This window comes from Vitis riparia, chromosome 7, assembly GCF_004353265.1.
Source record: "Vitis riparia cultivar Riparia Gloire de Montpellier isolate 1030 chromosome 7, EGFV_Vit.rip_1.0, whole genome shotgun sequence".
Lineage (NCBI taxonomy): Eukaryota > Viridiplantae > Streptophyta > Magnoliopsida > Vitales > Vitaceae > Vitis > Vitis riparia.
This window is the reverse complement of record NC_048437.1, coordinates 24569176-24592878: the sequence shown is the minus strand read 5'-3', so window position 1 is coordinate 24592878 and position 23703 is coordinate 24569176. Positions and strand designations below refer to the sequence as shown.

Below are 23703 nucleotides of genomic sequence, written 5' to 3'. Positions count from 1 at the left end.
GCGTTGAAGAAATTCTCTCGAGATTTTAGAAGAATTAAGAAGAATAAAAAAGGAAAAAAAAATTATAAATGATTGATAATAAATAGGAAAGAAGTCTATGAAAATAGGAAGAGTTTGAAGAGGAAACTACACCCTAGGCCCAACAACATAGTACCATCCTACAAAAAACAAATCCAACCCCAAATCAAAGATGGGATTGGGGGGTGAGCCTAACTCTCAAAGGGGTACATAACCTTTCTTGTATATCAATTGTTATCATATCGTCGGTTAAGTAATAAAACCACTGTTCCACCTTGGGTTTGGTTTGGAGTTTTGGAAATTCTGATTGAGAGGGGAGAGGAGTGGGCAAATTGACGTTTCCATCTTCACGTTTCCTTTCGTGTATAATATATATGGGGAGAGAATAGAGATGGCTAAAACTCCTCAGAAATTATTAAAAAATCTCTGAAAATTCCTCTTTCGTCCACGCAATTCCCTCTCTCTTGGGTTTTGCCCTTTTTCTTTAATTTCTTTCATTCTTCTTGTTTCGGTCTCTGAAGGCAGCCCCAACCCCCCTTCCGTTCTCCGTACCAATTCCTCTGATTTCCCCCGATTTGATTGTCTTTCTGGTCGCAATTCTCATCTGGGTTTTTGCCAATTTCGACTTTCTTTGATTGTCGCCGCTCAACCCCACCTTTCCTTTTAGGGGTTGCAGGTAAATTTTTCTTTTCCTGCACCTGGGTCTTTTTTTTTCTTTTTTTTTTCTGTGCAAAATTGAAATTGGTCGTCATGTGATTGGGTTGAACTGTTTTATGGGTATTTGGGGTTTACTTGTAGTGATCAAAACTAGCTCCTTCATTTAGCTAGTCGTGATCGTAATCTTCATGGTCTCAATCATATGACAACGATAATCACTATATGTTTTTCTTTATAATGCCCTATTCTTACGATACAGATGTCAATTCCAATCATTTTCAATGATTGAATAGTTGAATAATGACACTTCCTTTTCGTTGCCACTTTGTGGGTCTTAATTTATGTGCAGTTCAGTTGACTGGGTTCTGGGATTGGTGAAGTTATGTTTGTGTGCAGAGGCTTTGATTGCATTGGTGTTTCTGGGGAATTGCAAAGCTGAACCCTATTTATTGCATTGCTTATGCCCAACTGGTTAGTGAGAAAGCTAACTTTGAGCTGGATTTTCCAAGTTGAATTCAGTTGGTATCTGTTTTAGTCAGAAGTCTTTAGTTTCAATGTGATTAGTTTATGGAGAAAGGTAGTTCTTAGTGATTAGTAGCAGTTGCAGGTGAGTATTGATAAATACTTTGTTTGACTTCAAGATGCTTTTGACATTTAGGTGTGTTGGCTACTAGTAAATGGAGTGAGTTTAAGGGTTCCAGGGGGAGTTAATCTGAAAAAAAGTGAGGTGTTAAGACCGTATTATGCATTTATTTGAATCACTTGGAAAGTGAAAATCGGATTTCAAATATGGTTGATTATGCTCATATGAAGGTCATAGAGGTGTTGCGGAATAGAGAAGTCCACTTACTATGCAAAGGAAAATTTCTTAGTAACTTGTATTACTACTGTTTCTTTCCTAAATAATTCTGATAATGGATAAATTGTTTGACGCTTAACTGTTTAACTTAGTAACATCACAATGTTACACATCATTCGATTTGTAGAGAGGGGCTTTAATTGTTGTGTCTATTTTCCTGGTTAAGGTTACATGGTTAATCAAAATGAACTGCTGGCCTGGGATGTGAGGTGTGGCTGACATATCAATGATTATTGTTCTTGGTAAATTGCTCATTTAGTTTAGATTCAGTTGTTGCAAATGAGTGCTTTATTGACACTCTTTCACCACATTCCTTTAGCAGTTGTCTGTTATGTAGTAATAACATTTGAGTGAATCTAAGTTCATCCTCTTTCTTATTGGGAGTAGTGCACCAAATTACTTTAGCAATCATCTGTACTGCTGACATGGAAAAGATTAAAATTCCCTGAGGGCTTTATTAACAAATACAGGCTTTTCAATGCATTTTCTTTTCACTTTATCATTTCAAGGTGGTTTCTGATTCTCGAGATGCAGCATAAATAAAAGCCTGAAGAGATCAATACTATTCCCTAGCTGTTGGATTTACATTCTATGTTCCATTGTGGAGTGAGCAAGTCTTAAAAGAAAAGAATATCAATTTGGTAGTCATTGCTGTTAACAAAATAATTTGAGAGTGTTTCACCACCTAATGTGCAAATTTTATTATATCAGTTATTGAACCACAACCCTATGTGCACCTGCTGTGGGTTTGCTAGTTTTGTTGTTAACACTTCATCTTTTTTTGCAGCATGCACTAAGTTTTGTTTGTTTATATACAATTCTCTCCTGGCTATTATCCGTGATTCTGTGTAACTGCTTCTACCTTTTAAGGTACATGTTATATTATAAAAGGGAGTAATCTGATTCTCTCTCTTTTTTCCAGCGTGTTGCTTTGACCATTCAAGCTGTTTGGGGAATGGACTGGCTGCTTTTGCCTACTGTTGTTGTTTGTGAATGATGTTCAGAGGGCAAAAGGGTGCTAATGCACTTAGCATATTTAAATGGAAGTGGCACGGTGAATCATCTTTGACCACAGGATTGCTAAACGATGTGCCTCCTGAGATTGAATTATCTGACTATCGAAGGATACCAAGTCCTGGTAGTGACAGCCCTTCTGGACTTCTTAATGGTGAGAGCAGGAATGTGGAACCAATCACTGATTTAGACCTGTTCTTTGAAAGGCTTTACAACTATTATTGTGAGAAAGGCCTTTGGTGCATTATCATAAAATGGATAGTTGAGCTCCTGAGCCTGGGTTTCACCATATGTTTCTCAGCATTTTTTCTATTATTTGTTGATTGGAATGGGCTTCGCAATGCAAAATGTGGGATGGATGCAGTTGAATCTGGAATTAAGCCCTGTGATCTTTCTAAGGAAGCGCTTCATCAACATCCATTAACCCCCTTCACACTTTCAAAAGCTATTATTGTTGGATATTTGGGCTTATTTTCTGTCTATTGGATCTTCTGTTTTTTGAGATTTTTTGCACAATTAAAGGAGACTCTGGGAATACGTCACTTCTATTACAACAGGTGAATTTGAACTTGATCTAAAATTCAATGTTGTGTAAACATTATCAAATTATTTTTGGGAGTCTTTATAAGCTGATTTTAGAAGCAATCTTAAAGAACAATGAGCAACTTTGTTATCATTTTGCAGCCTCCATGTCACTGACAATGAGATTCAAACGATTCCATGGGCATCAATTCTTGAAAAGGTTGTTCAGTCACAAAGTTCACAACAACTTTGTGTGGTTAAGGACCTTTCTGCTCATGATGTGGTGATGCGATTGATGCGGAAGGAGAATTACTTAATTGGAATGCTCAACAAGGGAGTTCTCGCTTTTCCAATATCTCGTTGGGTCCCAGGTGCTGGCCCGACTGTTAAATTTGGCTCAAATGGAGTGCAGCATCATCTGATACTGACAAAGACCCTTGAATGGACCTTGAATTGGTGCATACTGCAGAGCATGTTTGATAGGTATTTTTCTTTTTATTTATATCAGTCATGTTTTTTATTTTATTATTATTATTGAATTTTTATGATTATTGCTATTTTGAAACTACCTTAAACTTCTGTCCATGTCAAACCACTTGTCTAGACTTGTTTGACACCAACTCGGGCATTTCCAATGTACCACCATGATTTACAAGTGTCTGGAACATGTATTACACCCACAGAAGTCATAAAATTTATTCTTTTCTTTTCTTCATACTTTGGGGCACTGTTTTCGCGTCTCCTCTTTATATATATTCTTTTTGATCTTACCTATCAAAAAAAAATTATTCTTTTCTTCATTTTTTGTTAAGCTACAATGTGTTGGTTCTTAGAGACACATGTTTATACCATGGCGACACATTTATACTTGCTTTTTCAACACTAGGTTTTAACAATTCTTCCACATACACACAAAATTTGGTAAGCTCATATATTCAATAAAGGCACTGCCACAGATGCTAAAACATATGTAGCTGAATCCTCAATTCTAAACTTGAGGAAGTTGTTGGATAATTTGGATTCACAGGCTGAGTGAAACAAATAGTGCATTTTTTCTGCCTCATCTTTCTCTCTTTCACATCATTAGGTTTTCAAGTAATGAATTTCTATTCACATTGAAGCAGCCATATTGTTAATGGTTTTGTTTCTGGAATCCTACCAAGCTTCAAATCCATCTACCACCATCTAGGTCATTCTTCTAAAATAGTAGATTGTGATAGAAAATCATGACTAGTGGTGTTGCAAAGGGAGTTCCTTAAGTATATATCCATGTGGACATGGCTTGTATAATTTTTTTTTTTAATATTATAAATATCTTTTTTCAAGCACTTGGTGATGTCAAATTCTTCTTTTTCTTTTTCTTCTTTTTAATTTTTAATTTTTTTTATAGGTAAAGATAGGTATATATATAAATTAGTAATAGAAAAAGGTACACCATGGTACACATGACATGTACAAGGACCACCTAAAGCAAGGCCTCAAAAGAAAGAGCACTAAAAACAAAGGCATTGAGCCTTTACTTAGGTATATTCTAATCCAAGCTGAAAGATTGCAAAGGAATGAGAGTTTTATCATTTGGTCATTCTGTTCTTTATCTTTAAAAGCTCTTTGATTGTGTTTCCGCTAAATTGTCCAAAAAATGCAAAAGGGGGCAACTTTTCACACTTTTTTCTTCTTGTTCTTTATGGATATAAATCCATGTGGCTTCTTTAATATATATGCATGTGGCTTTTGCAAATATATGTTTTTCATTATTATAAATCTGCATTTTGAGGATGCTAATTTTTTTTTAATGGATATAAATCCATGTGACTTTAGCAAGTATATATTTTTATTGCGCCTATAAAGGGGCTGTGCTCCCTCCCCATTTTTTTTTGATGGCTAATTGTCCTTGTACTTTACTACTTGTTCATTCTTCTTTGATAGGCAACATAAAAGAAAATGTATAAAGAAGTGTCCAACAAACAGGGGGCATAACCCATGAACACATGATGTACACAAGTCACCCAAAAAGAAGGAAAAGGCTATACAAGCCCAATTCAGCTATCACAATTAGGCACTAATTAGCCAACCCCCATATTATCTACAACATCAACAAAGGAGAGTTTTAAGTTCTCCTTAATCCAATTACGCACATGTACAGGATAGGAGCAAACTTTTACAGTAAAGGTAAACTGGCCTTCAAATATTCTATGGTTACACTCTTTCCAGAGAGTCTAAAAGAGACACAAAGAGATCAAAACTACTACACCAATTGAATATAATATCTCTAATCAAATTAGAAAGAATCCAAACACACCAAGCAAAGTGAAAACTAAAAGACCATAGTCTCAAAGCTCTGTTTGCAATGTAGGATCATGTTCTTAGTTGACTTGAGTCTTGTTTACTAAGGCAACTCTGCTTTACCATAGAACAGTCTTGCTTAGTAAGTTGATCAGATGTGAGAATTTTTTTTCAAGTTGTCTCCCAAATAGAGAAACAAACCTTAGATTGCACCTTTGAATCCAAAATCCCTTTAGCAGGAAAAAGAGATGATCTCATAATATCAAACATTTGTAATAAGAGTATACTGAGGAAAAAGGCCTTTCTTTGAAGTCTTCCAAACCAACTTGTCCACTTTCCCAACCTCAACAAAGGGCTCAATATGTGTTTAAGAGATTCCACCAGATTTACCTCTCAATCAAAATAAATTTATTCTAAATGTGGGGTTCCAACAGTTCCCTTCCCAATACTCAGGAACACAAGCCTCTTTATGGACTGCCAAAACAAACAACCCAGGTAAAATATCTTTGAAAGGCCTACCCCCATACCAAATGTCATGCTAAAACTTGATTCCAAAACTATTACCAACTGAAAAGTGTGTTTTTGAGTCCCCCACCCCACCCCTCCTAATGGCTTTCCATATGCTTGTCCCATAAGCTTCTTTACTGAGCAACAGCTCCTGTCATCTTTCCATACTTTCCTATGATTACTTTTGTCTAAAAAAAAATCACCCTCAATTACAAATCTCCAAGGCTACTTACAACCCTGGCCATGGTCAGAGGCTCAAGGCTCTTAATGCCCAAACCCTATAAACACATACACGACCACTTAATAAGATGAATTTTACTCTCTAAATTGTCACCTTTCATTGAAGGTACACCTGGATCTTCTCTAGATCACTTACACCATGCTAGGATTACAGAAACTGACATATAATAGATTCACGGGTTAGAAAGAGTGCTCCTCTGGAAAGTCATCCTTCTCCCTTTAGATAAAAGCTGCTCCTTCCAGAATTCCAGTGCTGAATTTTTCCTCAACAGAAGCCCACAGTGGGGTAGCCTTGAATGGAGCATGCAAAGGTAATCCTAAATACTTAGAAGGAAGACTTCTCAACCTGCAATCCAACTGACTGGCCAATTAGGTGAATGAAAATGAGGTGCTTTAAAAGTTAATACAGAAGACACTCAATTAGGTGAATGAACTACAGGACAGGTGACATCATTGAAGGATGTCTTAGGAATATATCATTTTTTTTTTTAATAGGTAGGAATATATCATTGCTACCCACAATTTTTTTGGCTTAATTTGTTTAGGACTTCATCTTCTAACTCTGTATATGCTGTCTTGAGGGTTCCTTTTTGGAGATAGGCAGGAAGGCCCCAACCTCTTTATTAGATTTTATAGAATGGGTGGGCTCTTCTTTTTATAGTGGTTTTGTAGCTACTATAGCTGATTTTTGTTTCACTTGTATACTTCCGGTATACTGTATTTGCCACTTTAGTTTGGCATCCTTTTTGTAGTCATTAATATACATACTCTTATTTGCCTATCAAAAAAAAATCTTCTAACATACTGGTTCCAGGTCCCAGGTTCCAATCCCAGGAAAGGAGAGTTGCATTAGGTTGGCAGCTAGTTTAGAACCTGTTTGTCAAATTCTTTTGAACACAAATATTCCAAAATTTTGGTCTAATGTGATGGTGTTCCAATGAAGGAATTTTGTCTGATGGGCAGAATGGTTGAAAGGGAACTAACTCCAATTTGTTGCAGTAGGCTTTCTTGATTTGAGCTGTTACCTGCATTTGTCAACTGTCTTCTTTTGAATGGCATTACATTGTTCCATATTGCTTACTCGTACATATGATGCAATCTGGAAACTTTGCAGTGAACTATTGGATAGTTCACTGTAAAGAAATTTAGTTATGGCAGAAAGCTAGAAATGGTCCTTTATGTAACCACTTGAACAGAAAGAATAAAAAGAAATATGCTGAATGCTGTTTAAGATTGATGAACAATTTCTGATCTTAGTATACACTGTTTCTGCAGAAACTTTTGTGTTCGAAGGGACTTTGTTTCTAATCCTAAAACATTGAAGAAAAGGCTTATGGTTGTTGGGATTGTGATGCTTCTCCTTTCTCCGTTTCTTGTCATATTCATTCTGGTGTTTCGCTTCTTGAGGCATGCTGAACAGTTTTATAATCATCCAACCACAGCATCATCTCGGAGATGGTCAAATTTGTCAAAGTGGATCTTTAGGGAATTCAATGAGGTATTATTCTTTCTTTTTTAATTCGAAATTTGTGGTATAATAGGTGAAAACAGATTATTTTTCCCTGAAATAACAATAAGGCAGATTGTATCTGATGGCTGTACCTGAGATTAGGAGGGACATAATTAGCCCGTTCGGAAAACTCATTTATGAAGTATTCAAGTTCTATTCCAACACTCATGAATTATTTATGTTAACATTTCTCCAGAAAGGAATATATTTTGATTGCTAGTGGGTAATTTCCTGCTGTTATGAGTGTCTTCAAAGAGTATAAATTAAATCATTTATTTTTTGCCATCTCCACTGGCTTGAGATAGATTATTACTGTTAATGATTTCTTTTCCTAGCCCCTAGGCCTTAGCACAGTTGGTAAGAGTGGGGAGAATGGGCTGGTTGGCTACTGATGACAAAGGTCTTGTTCTCTTTCCACATGCTATTTTTTCTTTGGAGAATGTAGGTTAGTCAAGTTCTTTTGTTGGTGATCTTCTTTAGCAGAGTCTGAACAAGATATCAAATTAATACTTATAAAAATAAAAAAGTAAAAAAGAAAAATAAAAACAAGATATCAAATTAATTTCTATATGTGAACCTGACTATATTTAAGTGAATTACAATCTACCACAACTTATCCAAATATAGAAAATTAGATCTACTAAAAATTTTATTATGTGCATCTTACCAACTGCACATGTATAGTTTATTAATAGGAAACTGGGGAAACCTTTATTAGTGATGAATAAAACCGAGACCAGGAGGTGGGCCCATCTGCAGAAGCCAAGCAAAAGAAGCCGCAAAACAAGAATCATGAAGCATAAATAAACAACTCTCAAGCTTTGTTTAACAAACCCATACCAAAAATTTTCTCCCCTTTATGTTCATTATTAATCCTTTGTTTAACAAACCCAAAACTACTAAGGCCCATTAAACCTAATTTGCTAAAATAGATGCCTATTAAATTCTGAAGATGTCATAAGGCTTAATAATTAGCAAAATTAGAAATCAGACATAGCACTTCTGACACTAATTCTGATCCATAGGATTATTTCTGAATAAATAAAAGAAAATGTCTGTGAAGCTTCCACTTATCTCTTCTGCTTTCTCCTTTAAATAGCATCTCTTTTGTCAGAGGGTAATTAAGTATAGTCTATGTACTCAAATGTATATTTTTTGGCAGCTCCATTTGGTGTAAAGCCAAGAGAATTTGGGGTGTGGTGTCTCCATGCACTCTCAAGGGCTTGGATGCAGAGTGTGTTAAAAACTTCAATGAAAAATCTGCTTCAAGTGAGTTGAAGGACCCAATAAGGAAAGAAATGACATCAGGCACCCTGGATTGATCCAGTTCTAATAGATGTTAACTTTGTGGATTGATCCTAGCAATGCTTGGATTGGTCCAAGAGCTTGCTTCTGGTCTACTTTGACTGAAATTTATTTCTAATTCAAGATTAAATTAAGAAATCTTCTAGAACACATTTGATTTTCCAAAAATAAAAAGTAAGGTCTGTAAGTCACCCATCTTAAGGTTACTCTGAATGGTAGTTGCTGATTTTTCAATGTGTAAAGTAAAGTCTATAAGTCACCCATCTTAAGGTTACTCTGAATGATAGTTGCTGATTTTTCAATGTGTAAACTCAAACAAGCTTTCTGAATTTTGAGAGGCTCAGACTGGATGGACCTGTGATTTCATGGAGACCTAAATGAACACATTTTACAGACTCTTGATAAGGAATTTTCTGGTACTCTTTGGTACAAAATCCTAGCAAATGTATCTTAGAAGAATTTACTTTATTTTTGAGCTAGACATGTCTTCATATTTTTATTTCAAAGTTAAATTGATTCGTTTTTCATCTTTTATCCTAAGAAAAGAGAAGAAAAGGGTGAGAGGTATCATTGAATTTGCATGCAGGCATGTGGTGACTTCATGGAAAAAATGCTGAAGGTTAGGTCCATTACCAGTCCACCCTCCCAAAACCTGGAAAAATGGGATCATAGTGATACAAAAAATTGGTGAATCTAGCTTGGTTATTAGGTAAGGTAGGGCTATCCCTGCCCAATTCAATTAAATTTCAATTTTTGTAGTAAAAGGCAAATTCATATAATCCAAAAATATATAGGCTAATTCCCATGTTATAGCAAGTTCTTGTTTAATATTTTACTCATCCCCAAGCCCTTTATTATTATTATTATTATTATTATTATTATTGATAAACAACAAGAGCAAGTTCTTGTTTAAAAATTGTGTTTTCCCTCCATGTTAGGCCTCTTTTCTTTGTTAGCTGGTTTCAAGCTGATAATTATCATTATTAAGAGAAGTTTTCAAGTACTCGAATATTCCTTCTTTATATGCCTACACTGTATATATATGATTCACATATCCTACTAATATCCTATCATTTCTGTACTTCAGGTGGACCATTTGTTCAAGCATCGGATCAACAGCAGTGTAGTACATGCTTCTGATTATCTAAAGCAATTTCCATCACCTATTATATCCATTATTGCGAAGTTCATCTCTTTTGTCTTTGGGGGTTTTGCTGCTGTTTTGATTTTCATTGCATTTTTGGAGGAATCTCTGCTAGAAGGCCATGTAATGTATTTTCATTAAGATTGTGTATATTAAGCCACATGCATAATATGTTAATTAACATATAAGGTAATTATTCTTTTTCCTTATTTCTAATGGTAAAATGCAGATATTTGGTCGCAACTTGTTTTGGTATGCTGCTGTTTTTGGAACTATAACAGCTATTAGCCGGGCTGCTGTAACAGATGAGCTTCTGGTCCTTGATCCAGAAGGGGCAATGTCTTTGGTGGTCCAACATTCACACTATTTGCCAAAAAGATGGCGTGGAAAAGAGAATTCTGAGTTGGTCAGAATGGAATTTGAAACCTTGTTTCAGGTAATCCTGTTGGCATAGATTCTTACTGTTCTCTCTCTTTTGGTGGAGGGGGGTTGGTGTTGATTTTACCTCATGCTTTTACCAAACTGGGATTGCCATGAGTAGCCTAGTGGGAAACCTGGATCTTTCCCCTTCTGTGGTTGGTGCCCCTGTTGATCTCAAAGTTGTCCAGAGAAGTAGCATTCTTCAACATCTGCAAAGAAATTAGATTTGTGTTTTTTAAACTGACATTGTTGAGAAAATTGGTAAATTTTGATTGAGCTACCACAGTTCTTATCCTTTTTCATGTATTTAGTAATTGGGGTTCACAGTACCGAACATTCATTTTCTTTTTGGTAATTACCTTAGATCTCAGTCTAATTAGTGATTATGTATTTTTATTTGTGTTTGAATTTGTTACTGATTAGTCTTATTTTTCACAGAAATTTAGTTCTAGAATTGGGATTTCCTAGAATTGCTAAAAATAAAATGTAGTTTTGGTTATGTATGCAAATTGGTGAACCATACTCTTAGTAACTGCTGCCTTGTTTTGTCCTCGTTGATCCATGAGCCCACCACTTCTGGAGATGGTTTTGTCCTACCTAGGGCGCTGTGGTTAGTCAGGATTTGTATTTTGATGAGCTGTCTTTCATGAAATCAGGAATTATGTTTTGGATAATTCGGCTAAAATCAGGACCAGTTTTTCCCCTTCCCTTTTTCTGTCTTTATTTCTTTCCACTCTATACCTTATAAATATCGTTCAATCACTTCTTGTGCTTATGGTTTTTTGAATTTTCGTGATGCAGTATACTGGAATGATGTTACTGGAGGAGATTGCATCAATTTTTCTTACTCCTTGCTTGCTCTTATTTGTTGTTCCAAAGGTGGTTATTCAGCATATTTCATAGACTAAGTATCTGATATCTTTTTCTGCGCTGTACTTTCTATTTCTGTTCTGAACTGATAAACCCTGTGTTAATTTTGCAGCGGGTGGATGACATTTTGCAGTTCATTGAAGATTTCACAGTTCATGTTGAAGGTGTTGGTCATGTTTGCAGGTTTTAGTTTTCTTCCATCTCTTCTATTTTTATTTTTAAATTCTCTGTATTGGCATAATTAAGTGGATAATTTTCTTCTGCAAACATGATTTGGTTTCATTCTGTTTTCACATTGAAAAAGATCAAAAATTTAATTATGCCAATTTCTCTCATGGCAGTTTTAGCGTCTTTGATTTCCAAAACCATGGAAATAGCAATTATGGTTCACCACATAATTCATCTCGATCTCAGAGGAGTTCTCAGGGTAAAATGGAGAAATCATTCTTGAGGTATGATTTAGAAATTGCATTCTATAAAAGCATTGTTCTCATAATAGTGGTTATAGATGCTTCTAATTCTTCTTGTATTTTTCTAGGTTGCTTCTACATCTGAGCTATTTGTTAGATACAAATGGTTTCCATGGAAATCTGAACTGTATATCTCTTGCACTGCTTCTCACATTGGATCTTCTTATTTCACATGCAGCTTTCAAAGCAGTTACCCTTCATGGGAACCAGATGCCCAGGGAAAGCAGTTCCTGTCAACACTTAGAACTTTTAGGGAAGAAAAGTTGCAAGGCCATGGGACTAGACCTGCATTTTCACCTCCTAGAATCTGGCGAGGGAGCCCAAATTTGAGAGGCCAAATTGACAGAAATGGTTTATTCTTGAGAGAAATGCTGCAGAATAGTCCTAGAATTGGATATCAGTCAGGTTCTCTCTGGCTGATCGACGCAGATCAAAAGAGTCATCCATATCTTCTTGATTGGTATTATACCTCCAGACCTCACGCAGAAAATGGTAACTCAAATGATATTCCTAGAGTACCTTATGAAGTGGCTGAAGAACATCCTAAAGATTTTTGGATGCCTTCCAACTTCAATCAAAGGGAAGTGAGATATGATGGAGAGTTTTGGCACCGCCAATTTGATGATCGGTCACAAAGTCATCTGGAAGCTTCTACCTCAGGACCTTTCTTCCGGGAAAGTGTATTGCAGCATCATGACTCGGGTCATGTGTCCCACCCTACCAAGAGCCGTTGGTGGGCTAGAAGTAGCCCACGTGGTGTAGACCCCCAGGCAAGTTTTCTTGAGCCTCCTGATTTCAACCAGCACACCCCATACAACCATCATGATAATTTATCAGATAAAAGTCTCGAGGGGCAAGGGCAAGACTTAGACTGGAGGAAGTCTCACAAATCACTGGACCATGAACAACACTTGGAATGGAGGAAGTCTCACAAGTCACCAGACCATGAACAACAACAATTGGACTGGAGGGAACCTCACAAGTCACTGGATCATGAACAACACTTTGACTGGAGGGACTCTCACAATTCGCTGGGCCAAGAACAACAAGTAGACTGGAGGAATTCTCACAAGACATTGGATGAAGATCACCATGGAGACCAGTATAGTTCTCACAAGTCACCGGATGAGGAATTGTTTGACTGGAGGAACCCCAACAAGCTATTATCCCGTACCACTTTCATGGACTTTGATGTAGGAGATTATACACTTCATTTTGATGATATTTATAGAAGGCCCCCTGATGATGCAATGCATGAGAATTCAGAACCCTGGAGCTCTTGATTCATCCAATTTCATTCAAGTCAGTTTCCTTCTAGTCTGTTCCCAGGTTATTGCATTCAGATATTTAGAATGTGAATGGGTTTCCAAGATTCTGATCTATGTTATCGTTACAGGAAACACTGTATTCTTTGGTGTACATAATTCATTATGAGGTTAGATTTGGAACAGGCCTCAGCTCAATTTGGAAGGTGGCCAACAGTCCAAAAAGTCACCTTCAGGCATTCAGTATCTGTTGACATTCACTATGTTTATTCCAATTCACATAGTATTAATTTGTTTTTACTATCGAGTATCAATGTCTTTGGGTTTGATTTACGTATCCATGCTTGAGTTCAATGGAGATCGGAGCTTATGCTCAAGTCTGTTATATGGTAAACAAGAGTGGGGGCTGTACTCCCTACTTCATTTAACATGTCTTTCAGCCATAATCTCTCCTTCACAGCCTGCAATCCCTGCTTCAATCGTTTGAGAGAGCAACAATCAATTGAAGGTGGTTGGCTTTCCAGCTAATTACTTGGCCCCAAGCAATAAAAACAAAACCAGTCAATGACCTTCTCTTTCGTATCGAGGTCACCTATGAAGCCAGGATCAACATAACCTTCAATTACTCCACCTGAAAATGTATCATTTCCATATGCTAAAACCAAGGGAAGTTGTTGTTCCCTTGAGGTATCTGACCATACATTTCACCGAATCCCATGGATATTCCCTAAATTACTCGTATATCTGCTCACTAAGTTCACTGAGTATGTCATGTCAGGTCTTGTACAAGCCATGGTATACATAAGACTCCCCGCTGCATTTTGAGAATGGGCACTGCAGCCATATAACTTTTGTCTTCATCTGGTTGAGGCGAGTTGCAAGTGATGCACTGCTGGCTTAAGGGGAGCTTCCATAGGAGTCTGAACAACTTTACAATCCCTCATTCCAAAAGTTTCCAGTATTGTCATTGTGCAATCCCTCTGAGAAAGAAACAATTTCCTTCTAAGTCCTTTTTTCTTAATCTCTGGTTCTTAGGATTTTCTTAGCCGGACTAAGGTTCTTACTCTCGTTGATTTTCTCAATGTCCTTGTTGATCAAGAGCACATCATCAACATGTAACAGTAGGTAGGAGAAAATACATGCAACTATCATATCTTTTATACCATTGTCTTGGCACCTGCTTCAGACCATACAATGATTTCTTATCAATAAACACACATGATCTTCAAGTCCTTTGATCAGAAACTCTCCGACTTTTCCATTAGAACTATCTTCTCCTCAAGATCGTCATGCAAGAACGCAGTCTTAATATCCATATGTTCTAATTCCAGGTCATATTGTGCTACCGTACACTATGAACATACATGCTATTTTACATCACTTTAATGAACATAGCCTGCTGAACCATACACAATTAAGTTTTCTTGTATTGCTTTTGGATTATTGTTGAAGGGCACCTGTTAATTGGATGGCATGGTTGAATACTTGTGGGGTGTAACATGGAAAAAACTACGCTGAAGGAGGTAAGAACTTGCGGAGAAAATTTCTTTCATTATCAATAAGCAACGGGGATACAAGTAGCTTTTCTCTCTAAACAATACACCCATGACCTGCCTTTACATCACATCAATGGGCCAAAGTTGCTACCCAAAAGAGCAAGCCAAAATGGGCTTAAAAGAACCTTAACCTCTATGAGCGGACTAAGGGCCTAGCCCAATAACATCCACGAGAAAAGGGAAAAATTAATATCATTATAAAGAACATAAAACAATATTACACTCTCAGAGCTCTCTAATCCCAAAAACTTTACTTTTCACTTGGTAAAATAAATCCTCTTTGATTACAACCATTTCCAAGTCTACTTCCCCATTTATAATGGACTTGACCATAATAGAAAGCCATATTGGACTAAGGCTATTTTTTAGGGTAAACAAATGTAGATAGGAAAACAAATTGGGATGGACTGGGCCATGAAGATTGGATCAGGCCTAGGTCGACATTGAGCCCAAGATAAAATCCGAATCAAACGACACCGTTCTCCCAACCTCTCCCAAGTCTCACCGAAACAGAGGGGCCAGTGAGACAAAGGGTTTCTCAAGGGTTTTGGCCACTCAGGGAATCCGCCATGAGACGAGCTTCGTCGAAGCTTGTATCACACCTCTCCTATTACAGAAACCTTACTCCTCTTCTTTCCAGAAATTACATCTCGGAACTCTCTCCATCTATATCCACCAATGATCACGTTTCATCATTATTATCGTCGTCATCCAACCACATCAGACCCTGCAAAAAAACCAGTGGTTTGCTACTCTCAAAGGGCAAATCCGACCCATTTCAGACAAACCCATCTCGAAATCTCAATACCCAGAGTGAAACTCCCCCGCAAATCTCCTCAAGACAGAGAAAAATCAAAGAAAGATCGCAGCTTGAGGAGACTTTTGAGTCTGCAACCTCAACTGAGTCAATGCTAAAAGCATTTCAAGAAATGGAGTCATCTTTTGATGAGAAAGAGCTTGGGTTGGCTTCCTTGAAACTTGGCCTCAAAATGGACCAGGAAGGTGAGGACCCTGAAAAGACTCTGGTTTTTGCTAATAGAGCTTTAAAGGCTTTAGATAAAAATGACAAACCTTCTTTACTTGTTGCCATGGCGTTACAATTAATGGGTTCTGCTAATTATAGCTTAAAAAGGTTTAATGACAGTTTGGGGTACCTTAATAGAGCCAATAGGGTATTGGCTAGGTTAGAGGAGGAGGGTTCTTGTAGTGTTGATGATATTAGGCCGGTGCTTCATGCCGTCCAGCTTGAGTTGGCAAATGTGAAGACTGCCGTGGGGAGGAGAGAGGAAGCTCTTGTGAATCTCACCAAATGTTTGGAAATAAAGGAAATGACTTTGGAGAAAGATAGCAAGGAATTGGGTGCAGCATATCGGAATTTGGCTGAAGCGCACACTGCAGTTCTGAATTTTAAGGAAGCACTGCCATTTTGTTTGAAGGCGTTGGAGATACATAAGAAACAATTGGGACATAATTCAGTAGAGGTGGCACATGATAGGCGACTTCTTGGGGTTGTTTATACTGGGTTGGAAGAGCACCAGAAGGCATTGGAACAGAATGAGTTATCACAGAAGGTTTTGAAGAATTGGGGTCTTAGTTCTGAACTACTACGTGCGGAGATTGATGCTGCAAATATGCAGATTGCATTGGGGAAGTTTGATGAAGCCATAAATACTTTGAAGGGTGTTGTTCAGCGGACTGATAAAGAGAGTGAGAATCGAGCACTGGTTTTTATTTGTATGGCAAAAGCCTTGTGTAATCAGGAGAAGTTTGCAGACTCAAAGAGGTGCTTAGAGATTGCCTGTGGAGTTCTTGATAAGAGAGAAATGGTGTCTCCTGTTGAAGTTGCTGAGGCGTACATGGAGATATCAATGCAGTATGAGACTATGAATGAATTTGAAACTGCAATTTCATTGTTGAAGAGAACTCTGGCCATGCTTGAGAAGCTCCCGCAAGAACAGCACTCAGAAGGAAGTGTTTCTGCAAGAATAGGATGGTTGCTTCTATTGACAGGTAAGGTGGCGCAGGCCATTCCCTACTTGGAGAGTGCTGCAGAAAGGTTGAAAGAGAGCTTTGGTTCAAAGCACTTTGGGGTGGGGTACATTTACAACAATTTGGGGGCAGCATATTTAGAACTTGATAGACCTCAGTCAGCTGCACAGATGTTTGCAGTTGCAAAGGACATTATGGATGTCTCACTTGGCCCTCATCATGCGGATTCAATTGAGGCATGCCAGAACCTTTCAAAAGCATATGGTGCCATGGGAAGGTATGGATGATTTGCCACAGTTCTTTTTTCATTTTCGGTTTATGATGCTAGTTCATTATCTTACAATTGTTGAAATTATGTTAGTTCTATAAATGTGTCTGTCTATTTATTAATGTGATGTTTTTATGTTGATTATAGTTGATTCCTACCCTAAGGCTACCTCTAGGGAATATAACTCACCTTGGAATGAAATATGTACCTTTTATTTCATATTTGTTTATACTTCTTTAGTCACTATGTCTTTTCCTGTAACTAATGGTCTAGTATTGAAAAAAGTCCTAGGTTGCTTTCTCGCTGAACTTGTCTTTCTGTTTCATTGCATCTGAAACAGTTTTCGACTTGGATGTGCGATACATATCTGTATAACATGGTGGTTGAAGTGAAGAAACACTGGAATAATTCGGGATAGTTCTGGAATTTATTCATCTTATTGGACATCTATGTTCTAGGATATACTGGGTTATAATTCATTCCTGTCAATGTGGTATTTCCTTAACATGAGTGGTCAACTTATCATCAAAAGTAAAACGAAAAAGGTTTTGAATGATTAAATATTTGTTAGTGTTTTAACTTCTAAAAATTCACATAGACAGTCCCAAGTGCAAGATGTCTTGTGGTAAGAGGTAGGCCAACATAAAGCTCATGCACACACATCATTAACTTGATTACGTTGTGCTTATGTACTCATAGCATTTACCCTCTCACAATTCAAAATCACTACTTATGAGAAACAAAATTCAAAATTTTAGAGGTCTATGAGCAAAGTCTCTTTGAAAGAGGTTTAAACACCACTTTCTTGGTCTTAATTTCTAAAAAAGGTGGAACAAAAAATTTGAAGGATTTTAGGCTTATTCGCTTGGTGGGGGGCTTGTACTAATTATTAACAAGGGTGTTAGCTGATAGACTCAATAAAGTGATGGGTAGAGTGGTCTCCGACTCTCAAAACATCTTCGTTGAGTGTAGACAAATTTTAGACACTGTTCTTATTGCAAATAATTTCTAGATTGAAAATATCTTCTAACAGTGTTTTATGCAAACTTCACTAAGAGGGCTTTATTTATTTATTTATTTATTTTTAAGGCAATAAAAGAGAATATATTAATAGTGCCTTAAAAAGAGCCAACAATGTACACACGATGTATACAATGTGTACCAAAAGGCAAAACAAGGACATTGAGAAGGCTTATAATCATTTAGACTAGGGATTCCTACATGTAGTCATGGAGAAAATAGGTTTTGAATGTGGATTGGATGGATTAAGTGGTATATCTCTATGGTTAGGTTCTCAATACTCATTATTGGTGCTCATATCAACTTCTTTCAAAGGTCAAGGACGTTGGGGCCAAGGGGCCATTTTTTCCCCTATTTATTCGTTATGGTGGCTCTCAATTATCTTTTAAAGAAAGCTTGGGAGGAGGCTTTCTTCTCGAGTTTTAAGGTGGGAAGTAGGGGCAATGTGGTGGTGGAAGTATCTCACCTATTGTTTGCTAAGATACTCCCATTTTTTGTGAGACATGCAAAGATCAAATGTTCATCTTAGTTGAATTTTAATATGGTTTGAGGCAATTTATGGGTTGAGAATTAAACTGGAAAAGAGTGATTTAATTCCACTAGCGGGTGTTACTATTGAAGAGGAATTGGTAGTTGCATTAGCAGATAGAGTAGGGGTGCTCCTTTCTACTTATCTAGGTCTCCTTTTGGGAGCTTCCTACAAATCTGTTCTTTTTCCATAAGGCTCTTCTTGGAAAGTGGTATTAGAGGTTTGCATTGGAGAGGGACCTTTTATGGAAGCAGGTTATCATTGGGAAACTTGGGGAAGAAGGAGGGATGATGTTCTCTTAAGGCAAGGAAAGGGAATGATGAAGGATTGTAGAAGGCAGTAAATTAAAGACATTGAGATTTCAAAAGTAAAATTTATTTTATTGTGAGCAACTACATGGTGTGGCGATTCATCTTTGATTGTTTCTTTCCCTTCATTGTATGCTATATCTTAAACAATGCTTGGGTAGCAAATGCATGGGAGCACGTTGACAAGGAAGGGGACTAGCATTGTATTCCTTGCTTCTCAAGAGAACTCTATAATTGGGAGTTAGATGGTGTTGAAGTGTTTCTTTTGAGATTGCAATGAAAATGGAAATCAATAAAGAGGGATGATGAAGATGGGATGGATTGGATAGTTTAATGAGCAGCAAAATTTTTAATTAATTCTATTATTCTTAGTTGGAGCATAAGAGATCAAAGCCTTTTTGGTGGATGTTATTTGGAATCAATGGGTTCCAACAAAAGTGAGCTTTTTCGCTTGGGAAGTAGGTTGGAAAGGAATTTTGACAATGGATTGGTTAAACAGGAGAGGATGGACTTTGGTGAGTATATGTTTTATGTGCAAAGATGAGGATGAATCTATGGAGCACATCCTCCTTCATTTTGCTGGAGCAAAAATCCTATGGAAGCTGGTCTTCTTCTTGTTTGGAATGTGGTATAGATGCTAAATTCTTCGGTAAAAACAACCCTTTTAAGTTGGCATAGATCCTTCGTTAGTAAGTAGCGGAAGAAAGCATGGAAAGTTGCTTCTTTGCGTTTATTTTGGATTATTTGGAAAGAGAGAAATTGAAGGTCTTTTAACAATGTAGAGCCTTTAGATCAAGAACTTAAAACCCTTTTTATGAGTAAATATTTCGAAGTGGTTTAAAGGGGGTTTAGAGGAGGTGTCCATGTCTATGGTAGATTTTGTTGATTGGTAAGGTTACAAGTAAGGGGAAGGAGTATTTTTTGCTTCTCTCTTCTTGTTCTTTGCCTTTTGGTGTCCCTATATACATCTTATGTACTTCTGTGTGCCCATTTGCTAGGTGTTTTTAATATATTTCTTTGTTTTCCTTAAAAGAGAAAGTAGATGAGGATCTTAGGCATTGTTCCATAAAAAACAAAAGATAATACAAGAGAAGTTTCTCATCAAAATGGAAATAAAATGAAAGTTGATTTTTTGTTACATTTACAAGTTTTTTAGCTAGATATTATTTTGTTGGTGAGAATGGTCGGTTCTTAGCAGGTGCTGAGTTCACAGTCAAAAATTTGAATTTGTGCCAAGAGATCTTCTTGTTCTCCCCACCTTTGGATAAATGTCACTGTCTGTCACCAAAGGACTTTCACAACAGATGACTGATGAGGCCCTTTAGTTTCTTGATGCATTTATACTATGCTGAGAAATTGGAAGGACCAGGACCATGTCTGACTAGTGTTCTTATTTCCATATTTTATGCAGTATCTTCCTCAGGAATGTTACATAATTTGCACTTATTTTCCATGTTCTTCCCATGGCTTGTGGCTGGTTGCTATAAGATTCTTGCTCCTTGTACATCCACATGAAGGGCTAATCTTAGGAATGATCATGAGGCATTCCATGTTAGAGAAAGGAAATCTTGAATAGAATGGAATTCTTGAATAGCCAATTTTATGAAGCTGCTTGTAGAAGTAAATAACAAATAATTACCTATGATGACCAGTTCTTTTGAAGATTTGAATTGAACAGGATTTTATCTACTTTGCCCTTACATTGTTAGTTTAGTTTCCACTTGATCCTGACCCAATTGTTTCCTCAGTGACATGGTTTTGAGTATGGATTTTCATGGATTTTCCTTACTTTGCAATTTAGGGAAAATTGGTGCAGGAAAAATATCGGATCCTCAAAAACCAAGCTCATGTTAGGCAATAGGCGATAACATGGCTTCTCCTGACCTTCCTTTTGGGACTTCTTTGTTATGTTGTATTTTGTATGTATTGAAACTTCTTGCCTTGCTGACTGCTGGTTTGTTAAATAGTCTTTCTTGGAGTTGCTTATAATGGCAGCTCTTAGATTAAATTGTCGATTAGCAGGATCTCATTGATCCTAGCTTCCTAGCTGTAGAAAGCCACTTTGGATGGAGTTGGAAATCTCGAGTGGGTCTCACCAGGATTTTCTGGTGTTAAATATTTACAGGTAGAATGATTCACTAGGAGTGAACTTAGATGGCTGACTGTTCAGAACCACCACATTCTATGTTCACCCATAGGGCCTAATCTATAAGGGTGTAAAGCCTCTGCAGTGACCATTAACCTTTCCATCTTGCTGAGTTCCCCCCATAAGGTGGGAAACTTTACTTCTAATTGAATAACTAAGTCGTTTTTAATTTGGCTTGTGTTCACAAATGTATGGGGGTGGTCCTAGAGGTGTGTTGGTTGGTTTTGAGATTCTAGCTACTCATGAGATAAAATGGTCTTTCTTATGATTGACATTCATCACTTCATGTTTAAGAGGATTTTGGAATAATTTATTTGGGCCAAGTTGTTTATACATCATGGAATTGCTTTCTTTGTGGGTTTCTGCTTCAACCAGTTGCTCAACTCTGCTTCTTTCTTGTATTTTTATTCATTACCTTTCCAAATCCTGCCTTTTATCCTTGCAACAAGATTTGGAATATTGTGTTGCTAAGTAGATCAGCATTCCTAGACAGAGCCTAAAAATGGTTGCTCGAGGAAATTCTCCAACTTAATGTTAATCTGGGCAGAGAACTTGAACTAGAATTATATATCTGAAGTACTTAAATGAAGCCACATGCTGAGCTGTGTGGGTGCATCTTAGTTCTTTATGTGGGTAGTCACCATTCAATCATTTAAACCAAATAAAATCTGTGATAAAAGAATGTCGACATGGGTTTTTGCTGTTGTGGGTAGAAATGTGTAACCTGAAATTTTATTGTTTTCATTGTATAGCTATGTGCTTGCAATTGAGTTCCAGCAGCGAGTGATTGATGCGTGGGAAGGCCATGGGCCGAGTGGTTATGAAGAACTCAGAGAAGCCCAAAGGATTCTCACAGAACTAAAGAAGAAAGCTCGTGGTGCAACCTCAAATGAGCTTATTACAAAGGCCTTGCCTTTGCCCCACTCTACTGGGTCTGCCCCAACCAGAAATTTGCCATCTGATGTTCCAGTTGATGAAAAGCGATCGAATGTAATTTAGCATACTCTTTTTATGAACTGACCTACTGCATAGTGAAGCACATTGATGCAAAATTGAGTTTTCTCCTGGCTACGGCATAGATTATCGGTTTGGTTATTTTGGTATCTTTGTAATACATATAATAATGTAGCTACTGGCTTAGCATCCATGAAGGTGCCTAAGCAGATACCCATAAATTTTGCTATTCTTTGATATCCATTTTGGGGAAACCTAAACAACTTCTTTACCAGGTGTTGACTTGTTTTCATCCTCATCAGACTCACCTTATCCTACACTCTTGCTGTTTGCTCAGTTTATCAGAGAAACAATTTTGTGGCATTCCAACCATATGACAACCTAATTTAAACTGTACTTGGGGGATTGATATTTTGAGTAATTTACAAGAACCGGCTATGTTTGGTTCTCAGAAAATTTGAAGGAAAATGCAAAGGAAAGAAAATACAAAGGAAAAATAGAAAGAAAGAAAAAGTGAAAGAAAATAAAAAATGGATTAAAAGTTGATAAGTTATTTTTATTTTTTACTTCAAACTCATTTTATTTATTTTAATTTATTAATATAAAGATTAAATAATTTTAAAATACATAAGTTTTTAATTAGTTTTAATTATATTTGATTTTTTTTTATTTTTCGTAGGACAACCAAACATGAAAAAATCATTTTCCTTTGCATTTTTTTTCTTTCCTTAGTATTTTTCGGAACCAAACATAACCTAAGAGTGTGGGAATTTTATTTTGTTATAATGAAATGAAGACCATATTTCACTTGGAATTTTTTATGATGCTCCATTGACCTGAATCAAATCCTGAGGTGGGCTCTGTTTGATATCATATTGCCTTTTTTTTCCCACCTTCTGGTATGCTTCATCTAATGGTTATTTTTTTTGATAGGATCATCTAATGGTTATTTTCTGTCCTTGTACACCCTGTCTTCAGCTTATATGAAGGTATATGAGCCAGGATGCTCTGTCCTCATCCACCACCAAAAAAAGAAAAAAAAAAAGAGGTTCCTCTTATATTTTCAGGTCAGTAAAAACCTTGCAAGTTTTGATGCTGATATGTAAACACTGTTGAAGGAGCTGCTGGAAACAAAACTTGAAATCATTCCAGACGCATTAGTATGAGATTTTTCCTCCTCAAGGGCTCAATCTCCCCAAATGGGCTCTAGGTCTTTAATTATACATGATTCTTGTTATGTGAAATTTAGGGTTTATTTGTAACTGTTTTATAAAATAGTTTTCTGTTTTTTTTAAATAAAAAAAAAAACAAAAAAAATACATAAGATATTTTCAATTTTTTTTTAATTGTTTTAAAAAGTAATTATACAAATATAAAGAATAATTAAAAATGAAACATTATATATAAAAGTATTTTAAAACATGTTTAAAATATGGAAAATAGAATAAAAGCATTTTAGGTTTTGAAACAAACTTTTGTTTTTTAAAACATTAAAATTATTTTTTAAAAACTGTTTTTCAAAATTATTTAAAAAAAAAAAAAAACACTTCACAAGAGCCTTAGTAGACCCTTTCTCTGTTTCTCAAAGTTTTGGATACAGAATCCTAAAGTGAAGGAACAAAGCTGGTTATTTCTGGCAAGAAACAATGAAAATGGCAAACCAGAATCATGTATTTGGGTCTTCATCTACGCCAAAATAATTGCACCAAAGACAAGAATGATGGTGATGGCTCCAAAAGAGACTTCTCTCTGATGCTTTCACTATGGTCACTCGATTGTTTGGAAAGATGGGGTCCCTCTAACCTTTGCTTCCATTTCACTCCTCTCTCTGGCATTCTACACATAAAGG

The 23703-nt window shown here is 36.6% G+C and overlaps 2 protein-coding genes across 4 annotated transcripts; both read left to right on the top strand.

Annotated features, from left to right (window-relative positions):
• The first annotated feature begins 225 nt into the window (after positions 1-225).
• LOC117917534 (autophagy-related protein 9) lies at positions 226-13384 on the top strand. 3 transcript variants are annotated; one of them, XM_034833846.1, is made up of 11 exons: positions 226-694; positions 2457-3105; positions 3233-3553; positions 7376-7598; positions 10003-10182; positions 10289-10495; positions 11281-11358; positions 11462-11532; positions 11691-11801; positions 11998-13121; positions 13216-13384. In XM_034833846.1, the coding sequence occupies exons 2-10, from the start codon at positions 2528-2530 to the stop codon at positions 13100-13102; spliced, it is 2874 nt and encodes a 957-aa protein (XP_034689737.1). In that variant the 5' UTR covers positions 226-694; positions 2457-2527; the 3' UTR covers positions 13103-13121; positions 13216-13384. The 3 variants fall into 3 exon arrangements, with proteins under 3 accessions (XP_034689737.1, XP_034689736.1, XP_034689735.1); XM_034833845.1 differs by adding an exon at positions 1025-1146 and having other exon boundaries at positions 11998-13384; XM_034833844.1 differs by having other exon boundaries at positions 11998-13384.
• Positions 13385-13484: 100 nt separating this feature from the next.
• LOC117917535 (protein KINESIN LIGHT CHAIN-RELATED 1) lies at positions 13485-22128 on the top strand. The gene is made up of 2 exons (XM_034833847.1): positions 13485-16906; positions 21653-22128. Exons 1-2 carry the CDS (start codon positions 15210-15212, stop codon positions 21897-21899), a joined length of 1944 nt encoding a protein of 647 aa, XP_034689738.1. The 5' UTR covers positions 13485-15209; the 3' UTR covers positions 21900-22128.
• Positions 22129-23703: the final 1575 nt, after the last annotated feature.

Bases quoted from the DNA above. Each gene is read 5' to 3' on its own strand.
- LOC117917534 (XM_034833846.1), top strand. From the start codon at position 2,528: ATGATGTTCAGAGGGCAAAAGGGTGCTAATGCACTTAGCATATTTAAA. The intron at 10,496-11,280 runs GTAATCCTGTTG...TTCGTGATGCAG, and splicing joins AATTTGAAACCTTGTTTCAG to TATACTGGAATGATGTTACT. The intron at 11,802-11,997 runs GTATGATTTAGA...TTTCACATGCAG, and splicing joins ATGGAGAAATCATTCTTGAG to CTTTCAAAGCAGTTACCCTT.
- LOC117917535 (XM_034833847.1), top strand. From the start codon at position 15,210: ATGAGACGAGCTTCGTCGAAGCTTGTATCACACCTCTCCTATTACAGA. The intron at 16,907-21,652 runs GTATGGATGATT...TTCATTGTATAG, and splicing joins GCATATGGTGCCATGGGAAG to CTATGTGCTTGCAATTGAGT.